At 34.1% G+C, this 16,733-nt stretch overlaps 1 protein-coding gene across 1 annotated transcript; it reads right to left on the bottom strand.

Moving 5' to 3' along the window:
• Positions 1–1,363: 1,363 nt before the first annotated feature.
• Positions 1,364–8,381, bottom strand: LOC127120332 (nuclear pore complex protein NUP58). Its single transcript, XM_051050743.1, has 6 exons — positions 7,867–8,381; positions 7,631–7,745; positions 6,026–6,493; positions 4,593–5,124; positions 1,900–1,937; positions 1,364–1,762 (listed from the first exon to the last, which is right to left on the bottom strand). Exons 1-6 carry the CDS (start codon positions 8,139–8,141, stop codon positions 1,724–1,726), a joined length of 1,467 nt encoding a protein of 488 aa, XP_050906700.1. The 5' UTR covers positions 8,142–8,381; the 3' UTR covers positions 1,364–1,723.
• Positions 8,382–16,733: the final 8,352 nt, after the last annotated feature.

Here is a 16,733-nt window from a genome sequence, read left to right as displayed (position 1 = left end):
TAGATCACAACCACTTTGCATACGAGGCAACCCAACTGCAAAATCCATTGAAATACTATCCCATTTCCATAATAGAATCTTTAAGGGTCGCAACAAACCACCTGGCTTCTGGTGTTCAATCTTTACTTGTTAGCATACAACACATTCAGACACATACTCTACAATATCTTTTTTCATCCGAGGCCACCAATAGTCTTTCTTTAAGTCTTGATACATCTTTGAGGAATCTGGGTGTATGGTAAATGCACCTTTATGAGCCTCCTCCAAAACTTTTCTTTTCAACTCAGCATCATTAGGAACACAAATCCTTTGGTTAAAAAGAACAAATTCATTTGTAGCTTGAGTAAAACCCGATTGAATCAACATATCCTGCAACTTCTCATCTAACATTTGTCCCTGCTGGATTTATTCTTTTTAGGTTGGAAATAACATTCAAATTTTCCATTATCACACCATTCTGAGTCCAAGCAAACTGAAGGTTAAGATCGTGAAACTCTTCTAATAATGCATAATCTAACATCATTTGCTCAACTTTGTGTATCTCTTTCCGTTAATGCATCTGCAACTTTATTTGTTTTGTCTGGATAGTACTTTAGCTCAAAATCAAAATCCTTCAAGTATTGCATCCATCTCCTTTGACGCATGTTCAACTCCTTCTGATCAAACAAAGATTTCAGACTCTTGTTGTCACTAAACATTTCAAAACATACTTCGTACAAGTAGTGACGCCACACCATTAAGGTAAAAACAAAAGTTGTTAACTTAAGATCATGTGTCGAGTAATTCTCTTCATGGATTTTCAACTGACGAGAGACATATGCTACAACTTGACCATTCTGCATTAGCACTCCTCCTAATTCCTTCTTAGAGGCATCACAAAATACTTCATATGACTTACTAGGATCAAGAATAATTAAAACAGAAGTAAGTGTCAACCTTTCCTTCAAAGTCATGAAACTTTGTTCACACTTCGAATCCCAACTAAAAGAAATCTCCTTCCGAGTAAGTCGAGTCATTGGAAAAATAACTGAGAGAATCCTTTAGTGAACCTTCAATAGTAATCTGTCAACCCTAAGAAACTTCTTACTTCGGAAATATTTTTCGGTCTTTTTCAATTAATCACCGCTTCAACTTTAGATGGATCCACTGCTATTCCTTATGATGTGACATAAGAACTTAACTTCAGTCATCCAGAATTCACACTTACACAAACAAAAATTGCTTCACTTACAATCCTGAGATGGTTTGAAGAATAAAACTATATATGTTAGACCTGTCTCCGCCACTGTCCCCAAGAAATACGCATGTCTTTTTCAAGGAAACATGAGGGTCGAGTGAAATTTAACACTAGCCCATTCTAAAATAAAAATCAAAGACCAACTATCAACATTGAAATATATAAGTAAAACGGAGCCATACAACTGATGCCTAGATCTGATATCTTTTACAACAATGAATGATGGATCAAGTTCAAACTAGGAAAGAAGCTATAACTACAATTCGGGAAATTTTAGCATTCAAAATCAGCTAACCTAGACAAATGTTTAAAAAAATGGGCTCAACAGTAACCCGCTGTAAAAGCCTAATGGAAGACATCAGATTAATAGCAAAAATCATTTTAAGATCATCTAACAAGGAAAGACTGATACTTCAAGTGGTACATTCATATGTGTTTGGTAGCAGAAAAGGGTCTCATCAACTTCATGATTTCAGATTGCTTCTATCAGCGCCGAGCAGTTCTGGATTTCGGCCGTGGATTTTTCTGCAATAACATCATAGAAAAGAAAGCTTAAAGGGTGTGGCCATTCACGCTATAAAAGAAATCACTAAACCTACAGATCATAATGATTGATTCTAACAGAATCTATTAATAAGCCCGAGATGTTATAGTTTACTTACAGATCCCCCAAAGCTTGCTCCTGATCCTGTTGCAGCACCTGAGTAAGAAAAAATGGTCAACATGGTTTGAAGATAACATTAAGAAAGATGAATTGAATCCCAACCACCCTCCTTTTTCTTGTCATGATAAAATGAGAGGGAGGGAGGCATCAGGTTTCAGTTTCTTTTTTATCTCTTTCAGTCAGGTTCAATAATAATACAATTAATTATTTTAATCAGGTTTTGCTAGGAACTCAACCATTGGATTCCAAAGAAAGAACAACTTTATTACGAAATATGAAAGAGTAGGAGAGAAATCTCTCCTCCAAGGGTTTCCCCCTCACAATAGAGTCACTGCTCATGTTTACATTATTCAATAATGATCAACTTACATCGTATTCTCCGATTTATACAAATAGCCCTAAAGCAAGTTTAATTAACTTGTAGAACAATCCTTAACTACTATTTACTCTAATTAATTAGGCATTATTCTAACTCCTAGCAGGTTTTCAAAAGGAACCGGACCAACTGGTCAGAATGGGAAAGGGAATCTTCCCTACTGCTGCTAGATCAAATTCAAATGGCCCTAAACAACTGTTCAAAAACCAGTATTTGAGCCAGAAAAGAAAACCAGTTGAACCATGTAGACTTCACATGTTTAAACCAATTATTATTATATAATGAATGTAACAGTTTAAACTGTCACTTATCTGGTTTCCTGCTATGTGTGTTAGGAGACCTCCAATTATTAATGTATATGTTAGGCGTAGGCCCAAGATCCAGTAAATTAGGCCCAAATTATGTAATTAAGTGTAATGTATTTAAGTAGAATAAAGAATGAGAAAGTCTCTCATTCAGTTTATTATTGGTTGGTTTGGTTTGGGAGAGAATAGGCTCTTTAATCCTAGTGGTTGTAATTAATAATACAGTTATTGTGTATTATGTAACTGCTACTGCAGGGGTTATCCTCAGTTTAATTCCAGGAGAGTATTATATTCAAGTGTATTGTTCTTCCCTTATCTTACATACTATTCTGAATCTATCAGTGTGCTATCTGCTGTATAAATTTTGCTGGTGGTTATTGTGTGCGGCCACAAAGATCGTGTTGTGTTTGGTATTGATATGTATTGTTTGGTGTATCACTTGACTATCACTCTTTGAAAGTGATTGGTTTTAGTAATCCTGCTTAATCCTAGCATTTCATGTGCTTGGATTACAGTGTTTTAATAATTTTTTCCTTTTCAAGAAAAAATACTTAACTACTTTCCTATCTATAACCCAAATTCAATCTCACTCCTATTAATATGCCCAATGGAGGACAAATAAGAGCTTGTCATACAAGGGTTTGGCTTGATTAAAATCAAGACGAGACTAATAGAGGATGAGAAGTTCGGACTATTCTGGCAACCGGAAGAGACATAGGGTACCAATTCTTGCAACCAATAGAAACATAGGGGAAGAGACATAGGGGTACCAATTCTTGCAACCAATAAGAAACATAGGGTACCAATTCTTGCAACCGGTAGAAACATAGGGTACCAATTCTTGCAACCAATAGAAACATAGGGTACCAATTCTTGCAACCGGTAGAAACATGGGGACCAAATATTTATTTATAAACCCGTCCTATGTATATTAAGTTTTTTTTACATATGGTTATAAATTAATAAACCAATTTAATAAAATATATATGTATATATGAAATTTATGTTCAACTTCAGCTGAGCCTCAACCAAAAACCTCTATCTTTACCAGTACCCTGACTGGTTTGGTTATTATGAACAGTAATTTCAATGACCTGGTTGCAAACAAGAATTGCTTCAAAAAAATAGTGAACTCACATTTGCTAATCATTTTAATCATAAGCATACATAAAAGGAAATTTGAAAAATGAAACTAAAACAGGACCGGCATTGTATTAGGCACATGCAAAGCTTCAAAAAACACCTTGATGTTGAGTATAACCCACAGGATATAAGAATAAATTTCAGAAAATTCTAACGATTGAATTTAGTATTAGGATGGAATGCAAGTAAATCCCTAGTAATATACAAATATGGGTCAACAATTGTATTTTTAGTTCTACTGATATATTAGTGATTAAAGATCCTAAAACACAATATCTAGTTATAAGAAGCTGGTTATTTAGCTTGGGCCTTAAGCTGTGGACTAATTGTAATTACCCCCCAAGGTTAACATTATCTATTTATAACATATAACCAACTACACAAAATATATAACTAATGAAGAGATTACTTCAATATATGATATGTCTTTTCTTAGATGTGACACATAAGTTAATTTCTTATACAATACTAATTTTCCCTTAAAAGTGACGAGACTCCATTTGCTTAGCAAGAAGCACCGATCATTCACCTTATCAAATTCCTAATAATTCCTTGCCTGAATATTTCCAAAATTCCACAAAGCCCCAATCTTGCAGGCTAACCCTAAATCTTTTCACTTGAACCACTCTAGTCCTCAAATATTCTTTAGAAGACCTAACTTCCCTTAACTTCTTCCTTCAGGGATCCCAAGAAAACCTAATTTTGATCTTTTAGGTCCTCTCTTCTCTTGTCAAAAAAAATATTCTACGTCTTCTGCTGTGCTGCATTAGCCTTGATTTCCAAAACAATTTACATCTAAAACAACTACGCAATTTGTTGACACTTGAACATAAGGTGATTAAGACAAAGTATGAATCAAGAAAGTACCTGAAGCAAACGGAGTTGAAAAGAGTGAACTTGCAGCCGGAGTTGAACTAAACAATGGAGTACTATTACCGAACAGAGAGGGAGTTGATGTCGCACCGGGTAGCGATGATGATGCAGAACCAAAAAGTGAGGTTTGAGGCGTAGCACTAGATGATCCAAACCATGAGGTTCCTTGAGCCGGAGTTGTTGGTGTTGCAAACAAAGATGACATAGATGACGATGGAGCTGAAGTCGGTGTGCTAAAAAGAGACAAACCACTTCCTGTTGACAAAGATGAAGTTGTTGCAGCAGTCTGTTGGGCAGTCAATGCTCCTTGAGTTCCTGAACTGGAAAACAACCCAGCAACTTGAGTTGAGGGTTGTGAATTTGCAGGTAAATGCAATGTCGGATGAACTCTTTTTGATGCAGCTTCTTGTCTTGCAGTTTCTCGCCGGTCAGCCTCTAGAAATGGATCATTCACCTCCCCTCGGCGGCGCTGATCAGCTAGGTATGCTGATTTCATAGATTCCATGTACTGATGAATGCTCTCCACCTGAATAAGCATTATTAAGTAACATGTTATTATTACCATAAATTAGAATTGGTAAATATTGTGAAGCACATTTTTATATCTGCATGAGAATTTTTTGAACAGGACAACCACGTGTTATCATGTGTATTACACCGAGTTTTGGTATTGTTTGATACACAGTAGGAAATGGAAGATGGTGCAAAGTATAGCATTTTGATAGAAATTGTTATTTTACAAATAAAACAATGAAGACTAGCTCCTTACAAGAACATAAACTACAGAAAATAAAGGAAATATCATAGAAGCAGCCCTATGACATTAGCTATCCTATGAGTAAACAATGATCCGATACTACACCCATAAAATCCCCACTCTCCCTGCGCATCCCACGTCCTACCTCCAATATCCTCCTGTTACCTGCCCATTCTGTTGGACACCACTTCACCACTTTTTCCTCCAAATAGACTTCTCCAAACACATGTCCATTCCTTCCCTTCCTCTCTTCCTTCTCTGGTAAACTTAGAGACTTATACATGCTTTAGAGGTCTATCATAGTTGCATATTAAGAATATATATATATATATATATATATATATAACGATTTCAAATTGAAAAGCATTAGGAAAATGAATGAACTGCATTGATTAAATTTCAATAAATAGCTCCTAACATGACATGAACAAATGGAAGAAAAAAAATCTCTTGGTAAGTTAAATTTAAAAATAGTTAAGTACAAAGGAAAAGATACAAGTGATTAAAGTGTCAAGATTCAAAAGTTCTACAGTCATAAATTTACATGTCATATTCTGAAAGTAATAACGAATAGAGTTTAATTCATAAGATTTATAGCGAAGTGCGTACACCCATAGCAGTATGGTGTGATGTCGTTTTAAAAAGTTATATTTGTTTCTCTTTACTTTACCTTTGCAGCCACGTGAACAAAAAAGTCATGCACATTTGTCATGACTTTGGGAAGAGACTGCAATAACGAGGATCCATTATTAGAAGCATTTTTTTCAGATTCTAGGAGAAGCAGCTGCTCTAACTCTTGAATCCACTGATGACATTCGCCAAGATATTTCTCAAATCGAAGAATTGTTTGCTGTAAAAAGGGTGATGGTTTCTTTGGAAGACCACTGTAGAAATCAAAAACGGGCACTATAGATGTAGATGTTGGTTGGCTGTTCAAACTAGGTGTTGTTGCTCCAGGGGTCTGTGATGGGGCAGTGGCACTTGATGCTCCCCCACTAGGATGATGGAACCTTGGACGTAGGATCATAAAGGATCGAACAGCAACCTCTGTATTACGTAACATATCTTTAACAACTGACATCAATTCATGTAGCAAAGTTTTCTGCCGTTCCATAGCAGTGCTGATTCCACCAAGTTCCTAATAAACATCAGAAAATATCTGTTATTCCATGAATAGATTACATTAAGCAAAATATTAAGAGAGAAGGAAGCAATTTAACCATTTCAAAACAATGTTATGATGAAAAACTGCTTAACAGTAAGAGAAAGTAAACAGAAATAGAACAATAGATTTCAACCACATCATAAAAAACCAGCATGCTTAAACAACAACAACAACAACAACAACAACAACAACAAAGCCTTACCCCACTAAGTGGGGTCGACTACATGGATCAACTTTCGCCATAATGTTTTATCAAGGACCATGCTTCTATCCAAATCATTAATCTCGAGATCTTTCTTAATAACATATCTCAAAAATAGGCCTGTAGACATATCTCAAAAATAGGCTTGTAGGTCTGGCCAGTGGTATTAGATGACAAACTAAAAAATTCAATGGTCAAAGATCATGTTATTGAGGTCACATACGTTGATCGGACACTGAGTTGGGCCTAAACCCCCAACAACTAAGCTGAATAGAGAAGTTAGAGAAGGAATAGTAGTGACCTGGCAATTCTCCTAGCATTCTGTTATGAGTGAACTGTCTATTTGATTAGAGCAAGATGGGTGAGGAAAGGCATTGAGAAATATTGTTAGAGTTGGTTAGGAGAATTTTCTCTCTAGTTAGGAGCATAGTACTCTTGGTAGGAATCATTGACGCTTGGTTTTCTTTCCTCCATTACTGTAAGTGAGTACTGATCCATTTCCATACTATTGGAGAAACCCAAGTCTCACATTGATTAAAGATAGAGCCTAATAGAAGGGATGAGTTAGCCAAACTCTAATTCTAACACATACTTAATACAAACAGATTATCTTGTTTCAATTCACAGGTTCTATCATACATTCTTCCCAAATAAACTAATTAAATTTGATATGCTTCCTTCACAAAATAATAGAAAGCAAATCACACAAGTCAAGAGTAAAGTAACAATAAATATGTACTCCTTTTTTGCGCCTATTTAGCACATATATTCAAAACAAAATCATAAGCTAGTATTTTCAATATGCCTCAACTAAAAAACATCTTTGCCAACATAAAAGTCATATTCCTGATTTATATCAAAAACGGAATACATAGATAGATAACCAACAAAGTGGTTTAAGCGAGAACCTGAACAATATGGCTTGCATCAACCTCAAATCCATCATTTGAAACTGAAGAATCATAAAGACGATTACACTGATCAAGTCTCTGGCTTTCATCTCTATATTCCAATATCCGTTCCCTGTGTAACAGATAACAGCTAGTAAGCAACTAAAATCATAACATAATAATAATCATGAATTTAAAAATAAAATAAAAAAATCTTCAATTTGAAGAATGAAGTGAAAAATTAAAACATCTACTCGATCTGAAGTAGAAACTTCTGGGAATCAGGGTGTAGATCCGCCCAATTGGTGCCGTAACTGGCAGGAGTTTTATCGTTAGTGAACAAAAACAACTGTTGTTGCTGTTGCTGCTGCTGTTGTTGAAATTGTTGTTGTTGTTGAAATTGTTGTTGTTGCTGCTGCGGTTGCTGGAACAAATTGCTTTGCTGTTGAAAAGGAGATTGTTGCTGCTGTGGTTGAAAAAGAGACTGTGGTTGCGGTTGCTGAGGCGTGGAGAACAACGAAAGTGACATTGTGAAAAAGCGATATCAGAGAGTGAAGAAAACCTCAAAACCCCCTTGTTAAACCCTAGGAACAGAATGGGGAAATTGAGAAGGTTTAAGCGTTACTGAAAAATCTTCGAATCAAATTGGTGAACGAGGTTGAGGGTTTTTGTTTCGCGAGTCTGAACCAAATTCTCAAATCCCGCCCGCGTTCAGAATCACTGCCTTGTGCTGAAACATAAAAATAGGTTTTTTAATGCATGCTTCATTTTACTTTTCAATTTTTATGCTATGATTTTTTTCCAATTCCACTTTTATTACAAAATTATGTCATTTCAAGTTTAAAAGTATTTACATTTAGAGATTAATTGAAATACACTCTCAGTGTAAAAGAGTTTTACACCATTACTTAATTATAGACGTTGGATATTAAAAGAAGTTTGACTTTTATTTTAAAAATCTATAAAGTAATACAAACGAGTGATGGTGATGAACCGACAGTGTAAAACTTTTTACACTGACAGTGTATAGTAATTAATCTCTTAAATTTAATATTACAAAATTATGTCATTTCAAGTTTAAAAGTATTTAAATTTAATAATCATGTTAAAGCAATCCACTTGGTAGATGTTCGGAGAGATCAAATATAGTGATGCGGGTTCGAATCAACCACTAGAATTCTAGCCTTTAGATTATTTGGGAAAAAAGACTTTGTATATCTTTAAAATAATAAGAAAGTATTTGTATTAGATATTTTGGGATACTAGCAAATGTTAAATATGTAATTCTTTGTCTAAGTCAAATATATTCGATAGTGGTAGAAGTAGATAGTTGTCGAAAGAATTAACATCACATTTATTTTGTTTGTTAGTTAAAGATTATTTTTTGTGCAAGTAATCTCATCTATAAATAAGGAGGTATCCGCCATTGTAAAAAGGTTGAATAAGAGAAATTTTATTAGAATAAATGCCGAAAGAAACTCTGCAGAATTTGATTCATTTTCTTTCAATTTTTCCCAAAATCCTAATTTCTCTTTTCTTCCCTTATTCACTTTCACGAAATTCTTTTCTTTTCAAATCGTTATGCGGTGGAATCATCTTGTACCAAAGGTGTGGTTAAATCACTTAAGTGACGAGTGAAGAATGAGATATGTGATCAATCAGTAAGATTGATTCTCGTTCCTTAGAGATTGATTCGAATTATTTCCAAGATTGGGGTTTAATTCCAGCATTTGGTATCTAGAGCACTGACTGCGATTCTTAAGAGACATAGTGCAATGACTTATCATCCGAACGAGCATTTTCCAATAAATCTTCTAATCTTGATTAGTAAGAATTATGAGAATTGGTGTAAGTAGATTAAGGTTGTCTTCTATTATCAATATCTTTAGGATCTTGTGAAGAATGAAGTAACATCAATTGGAGAGAATATTACAAATGAACAAAAGGTTGCACATAAAGATTTAAAGAAGAAATATTATAAAACTCTCTTTATAATCCATCAATGTGTTGATACATATAACTTTGAGAAAGTTGGTGATGTAGACTCAGCAAAGGAAGCATTAGACATCCTGGAGAAATCGTTTGGAGGCGCTGAGAAGGTGAAATGGGTGAGGTTACAAACTCATAAAAGAACGTATGAATTGCTTTAGATGGAAGAAAGTGAAAGAATCGTTAATTTCTTCACTAGAGTAACGAGATTGGTGAATCAAATCAAGATGTGTGGAGAAGTTTTGACATCAAGATCAAGATTTACAATGATCTTGAGGTCATTGGCTACAAAATTAGATCATGTGGTAGTAGCCATAGAAGAATAGAATGATTTGTCAAGCATGACAAACGAAGAGCTTCAATTGACGCTTGAATCTCATGAACAAAGAATGGCTGGAAGAACTGCAAGCAAGATAATGAGTGGTGTAACTCTACAAGCGCATTCAGCAAAGGAAAAGAAATACAGAGGAAGATGGAATGGTAACAAAGGTAGAGTAAGTTACAACAATTAGACTAGTAGAGGAAACAAACAAGAAGGTAGCCCATCAAATCATAGACAATCTTCAAACCAAAGCAATAAAAAAGGTGATACTACATGTAGAGGAATATGTGATGGAAGAAAACCTGACAAAAGCCATATTCAGTGTTATAAATGTTCAAAGTATGGACATTATGCAAGTCAGTGTCGAGGAAGTAAGAAAGAAAATCAAGAAAGTGATGCAAGACTTACAAAACACATATAATAAGAGATGTTATTAATGGTCACAATGAAAGGTGAATATAGATTTAAGGACCAATGGTACTTAGACTCAGGTTTCTCATCACACATAACTAGAAGGAAAGATTGGTTTGTCGACATGAGCCCATCGATGAAGAACAAGGTGAAATTTGCAAATGACAATACTCTGACCGCTGAAGGTATTGATGATGTTTTGACTATGTCGAAATATGGCAAAAGGTTAGTAATTTCCAAAGTATTATACATATCAGGCATGAAAATCAATTTGCTAAACACATGGAAACTAATCGAGAAGAATTACAAAGTGTTGGTTGAAGATAAAATGATGAGAATTCTCGACTCAGGTGGTAGGTCAATCTTGAAGGCAACTATATCTCAAAACAGAGCCTTCAAAATTGAACTTAGTGTGATGGAGCACAAGTGCATGGCAATTGCGGCTAGCATAGATGAATGGCTATGACACTACAAATTTAGTCATTTCAACTTCAAAGACATCAAAAATTTGAAAATAAGAAATGTGGTTTCAGGATTACCATAAATCACCATTCCAAATGAAGTGTGTGAAGAATGTGTTCAGGAAAAGCAACACAAGAATAGCTTTAACAAAGATGCAGGAATCAAGTCGAAGGCAATTCTTGAAGTCATATATTTAGATGTATGTGGTCCTATCCAGATAGATTCGATTGGAGGTAACAGATGCTTTGTCACATTCATATATCTGATTGGAGATAAAAGTTATGGACATAACTAATTAAGAAGAAAAGTGATGTGCTTGAGGTGTTCACAAATTTTAAACATATGGTGGAAAGACAAAATGGTCGAAAGCTTGAGACTCTGAGGATTGATGGTGGTGGAGAATATGTGTCGAAATCTTTTGACGAAGGAGTCGAAATGGATGCAAACGATGAATGAAGAACTGAAGTCCATAAAAGTTAACAATACATGGTCACTAGTCAAATTGCCACGAGGTAAGAAGGCAATTGATGTGAAGTGGGTATACAAAGTGAAGTTGGATCCAAAAGAAGGAGTAACTAGACACAAATCAAGACTAGTAGCCAAAGGATTTCTTTAGAGAGAAGGAATCGAGTTTGATGAAGTCTTTGCGTTAGTTGCTAGGATCGAAATAATCAGGTTGGTTGTTGATCTGAAAAACATGAATAATTAGTATATGTTTCAGATTGGCGTGAAATGTGCATTTCTGAATGGCCCTTTAGATGAAGAGGTTTATGTAGCACAACTAGTTAGGTTTGTTAAGCAAGGTCAAGAGAACAAGGTAAGCATACTGCATAAAGCCCTATATGAAAACAAGCAAGCTCCAAGAGCTTGGAATAAGAAGATATATAATTTCATAAAAGAAGATGAATTTGTAAAGTGCACAACTGAGCATGGAGTATATGTCAGAAGAAGCAGGAGTGAACTGCTTATACTATGTCTTTATGTCGATGATTTATTTATAACATGTAGCTGCGAAAAAGAGATTGAAGACTTCAAAAGTGATATGAGCAAGGAGTTTGAAATGTCTGACTTGGGAAACATTTCATACTTCCTTGGTATTGAATTCTACAAGAGTAGTAGAGGCTCGATGCTGCATCAAAAAAGATATGCAAGTGACATACTTAAAAGATTTAAGATGGAAGACTGCAATGCAACTTTGACACCTACTAAACCAAGATTGCAATTGTCGAAGGACTTAGAAGAAGATGATGTTGATCCAACTCAATATAGAAAACTCATTGGATCATTAAGATACATTTGTCACACAAGGCTTGATCTAGCATATAATGTAGGTATAGTGAGTAGATTCATACAGAAGCCAAAGGTATCACACCTTGAAGACACTAAGAGGATACTAAGGTATCTCAAAGGAACTCTCAGCTATAGAATTTTGTTTCCTACAACACATGAAGGAAAATAATGCAAACTAGTGGATTACACTGACTCAAGTTGGTGTGGTGATGCTGAGGATATAAAATCCATAATTAGGTATGTATTTATGCTAAGTGGTGCACCAGTTGCTTGGTGCTCAAGAAAATAAACTGGTAGTAGTGTTGTCAACATGTGAGGTTGGGTACATAGCTGCCTCTTTTTGTTCATGTCAAGCAACATGGACGGTGAACCTGATCGAGGAGATTTCAGGAGAAGATCATAGAGCAATGACCATGAAGATTGACAATATGTCTACTATCAATATGACGAAGAACCTGATGGCACGTGGAAGAAGCAAACACATCAAAGTAAGGTTACATCATCTTTGAGAGCAAGTAGCAAATGAGAACTGAACTTGGAACACTACAGAACTGAGAATCAGATTGCGGGCATCATGATGAAGGTTGTGCAGGTCGAATTGTTCAAGAGATTAAGAATAATGATGAATATAGATAACTTAGACACAATGAATTAGGTCTTGTGTTAAATATGTAATTCTTTGTGTTAAGCATGCTTGAAAGATTCGATAGAGCCAAAGTCAAATGTATCTAATAGAAGTCAAAGTAGATAGTTGTCGAAGTAGTTAACCTCGACAAGTTAAACTTATCATTTATTTTGTTTGTTAATTATAGATTACTTGGTGTGTAAGTAATATCATCTATAATTATGAAGGTACCCTACCATTGTAAAAAGGTTGAATAAGAGAAATTTAGTTAGAATAAACGAATAGAGAAACTCATAAGAATTTGATCCATCTTCTTCCCTTTTCAACCAAAACCTTAATTTATCCTTTCTTCACCAATTCACTTCCATGAACATCTTTTATTTTCAAATCATTGTGTGATGGAATCATCTTGCAATCAATGTATGGTTGAATCACTCAAGTAATGAGAGAAGAACGAGAGGCATGATCAATCAGTGAGATTGATTCTCGTTCCTTCAATATTGATTTGAATTATCTCTAAGATTGGGTTTAATTCCAACAACAAATAAATATTTTATTTTATTTTGATTGAAACATTGTTACATATCTTAAAAGGTGAGAGGAAGTTGAAAAAATTAAGTAAGTATGTATATAATTCAATTCAAAATGACGATAGACTTCTTCAAAAGATATTATTTTTAATGAAATCTCATTGTAACATCTTAATTTTCCATACATTAAATAATAGATTTGGTTATATTTTAGATTTTAACATCTTTAATTTTACAAACTAAAATTTAAAATTAGTAAATAAAATATATATATATATATATATATATATATATATATATATATATATATATATATATATATATATATATATATATATATATATATATATATATATATATATATATATATATATATATATATATATTGTTTTTCTTTTTAGTATTAGTATCCTACTATCATACCCCAAAATTTCCCCTACCTATTCTTATTTCATCTGGCTCATGGCTCATGATTCATCTGAATATATCTACCATAATCATCCATTTGTGTGTAACATAATTGATTCAAAAGGTTCATATTACTTATGATACAAGATATTGAATTATGCCAATGATGTTGTCAATCTTCATGAATTAGGGTTTTTATGATGCAAATTACACAAAAGTCATAAATTTGACCTAAGGTTGACTTTTGGTCAAACAATTAACCAAAGTCAGACTGGACACTAGACCTTTTTTCTCTTCGTCCTTATGATATTCCATTTGTGGCTCCAAATCTTCATTACCTTCACGTTCAAGTTCACCATGTCAAGCTTTATGACCAAAGTCCATTCAAGCACCCAAACATGCCATGAACAAGACTTTATTTTTTTATCATGTCAAGATTGCAACATCCCTACGACAATTAAACCACATCAACATTCATTCACATAATGTTATACACAATCATAAAACATACCATTCAAACATGTTATCCAACACATATACAATGCACACTAAGACAATTTTACCCAAGCAATTCACATAACACTATTAACATTATCACCATACATGTACGTCCAAGTATATTATGCCATGGTACATTTTAGCTTGCATGCTATACGTACTTTCCAACCAATCAACCAAGTCATGACAACTCTATACATACACATACATATAGTCCACACCACAAGACTCATCATGCATACAATAAAAATCCAAGGCCTAGCAGCATACATACCATCATAGTAATTCATTACACATACAATAATGACACAACAGCATACATTAGCATTTCGTAAATCCAAAATAATTAATGATATGTAAGTGTGTATTTCAACATACAATGCATGCATGAAATCACCTTGCCCTAACAAGTTCCCATAACCTAATTCATCATAAGTCATCACCTAACCACTCAACAACCTTTCACCCAAGTTAATGCACCAAGTTATTTAAAAAAAAAATACAATTCCTAATACTTATAACTACCATTCCCAATCCAATATGCAATGCAAGCCATAAACCACATTGCCCTAACCTCAATTGTTAGGCTAACTGACCAATCGAGTTAGCAGCCATCCAAACCAACTACCTTAAGCCAGTTACAAACCACCAAATATTTACCCTAAGTGACCAAATAAGTTGTTGACCTCTAACTAACTTTTAAACTAACATCTAGCCAATTATAACTAACATAACCCTAATAACCAATACTAACTTCTAACAACCAATTCAACTAGCTTCTTAGTTACCAACTGTTTTAACTTTTAGCCTAATCAAATGATTCTTATTAACACCTTTTCTTCATTACCAATTTAAATGTCAATTAACATTTCCATCTTTTATCTAAGTTGTTCACTAACCTAAGTCTAAGTAATTGTTAGTTTGTTCTAACTGATTCTAACTCAGTTAACTAACAGTTAAGCTAACTTCTAACTGCTGAACTAACTTGTTAACTCCAATCACACTAACTATGTCAACACTAACCTTATTACTAACTGATTTTTTTCCATTTCAACTAACTCTAACAACCTAGCACATTAAAACTAACAGTGCCCTAACAATTGCTACCCTTTGCCCTAAGCTACCCGAGTTTGTTACATAATTTTCCCTCCATTTTCTTCTTCAAATCTCATCTACTTAAGTAGCTATTACTCTTAAATCATCATAAAAAATTCACTCACTCTGCCAAACTCTCTGCAACTCCCTCAATTCACGCCCCAATCATCATCAAAGATCATTCGAAATACTCCTCAGAGCTCCGCATTGAAGCTTTGAGATAGTAGAGCTAAGCCTAATTGCTCTCCATCTAAATTCTCAATCAAGCTACAACAACAACTTGACTCAACAATATCAATCACGATTAACAGAAAGAAGAAAAAGAAGAAGTTGAAAGAAGAAGGAATCACAAGGAGCTAGGGTTCGAGATTCACACCTGATTATGTCTCTTAACTTCTTTGCTCCATTCTTCATCTCCAAATTCTCCAACAACCACAAGAGCACTCCTCATCTATGTAGATAGGTTACTCTTGAAACATATTTTTTTCATGCTTCCTTATTACCATGATGTAGTCTTTACGCGTGGAAATCATAGCCTTAAGGTATTCATTGTAGATTATGAGTTTAGACTATAAAATCCAGGATCCAAATTTCTATGCTTCATCAGGCATGGGCATGCACCCCATTCATTGTGCACACACCCTCTTCATTGTTGATACCCTTCCCGGCAAATTAATTTACTCCTTAATTATTATTAACAACTTCTTTTAATCATTTTTATAGCACATTAAAAAAATTAATATTTCAAAAAGATGCATAGTAAATTAGGTTATGAAATTTTAATTAGATTTAGTTTTTATTAAGTTTAATTCTTAATTCCAAAATTATGGTAGGTTGGAATTAAGGCAAATTAGGGTTGTTTTATCATTGAATTCAATATTTATTTCCTTTGATTTTTTCCCTCGTAGTGCCACGTGCTTGATGTATATAGCTTAAATATTAGCATGATCCCCTTGTTTATTTGATTAGATGATCACACACATTTTGATCAATTAATTAGATTAATGGTTTAAGACTTTTAACATGCTTTTTAAAATAATTTGCATGCTCATTTAGGAAAGTCCCTTGATCATTTTATTAGAATTAGATCTTAAGACTTGTACCTACATTCGATCTCTTAAGTAAATCTTAATTCCATTCACACTCAAAACCCTAAAAATAGGTGAACATCAAGATATGATCATACTAAGCTTCATCCCATTTTTTTCAAACAGATCTTGTCTCATCCCTTTGAAACAAAAATCCTCCTTATTTTTAAATCATTAAAACACTTGATAATTATGATATGAATTGTGCGCCACGAGTCTTAAGAAGTGGAGAAGGAATAAGAGAGAGTATTCTTATCTTTATTTTGAATATCTTTGGATATGGGACGCTTGACCTAGTTATTCAAAGTATTCATCTCCACTCATAGACTTTAGTGCAATTCAAATCAAAATAACTTTCAACATTCATCCTCATACCAAAATCCACAATAATCAACAACAAGAA

Source organism: Lathyrus oleraceus, chromosome 2, assembly GCF_024323335.1.
Source record: "Lathyrus oleraceus cultivar Zhongwan6 chromosome 2, CAAS_Psat_ZW6_1.0, whole genome shotgun sequence".
Lineage (NCBI taxonomy): Eukaryota > Viridiplantae > Streptophyta > Magnoliopsida > Fabales > Fabaceae > Lathyrus > Lathyrus oleraceus.
Note: the sequence above shows the minus strand (reverse complement) of the source record. Positions and strands in the feature narration are given on the sequence as shown.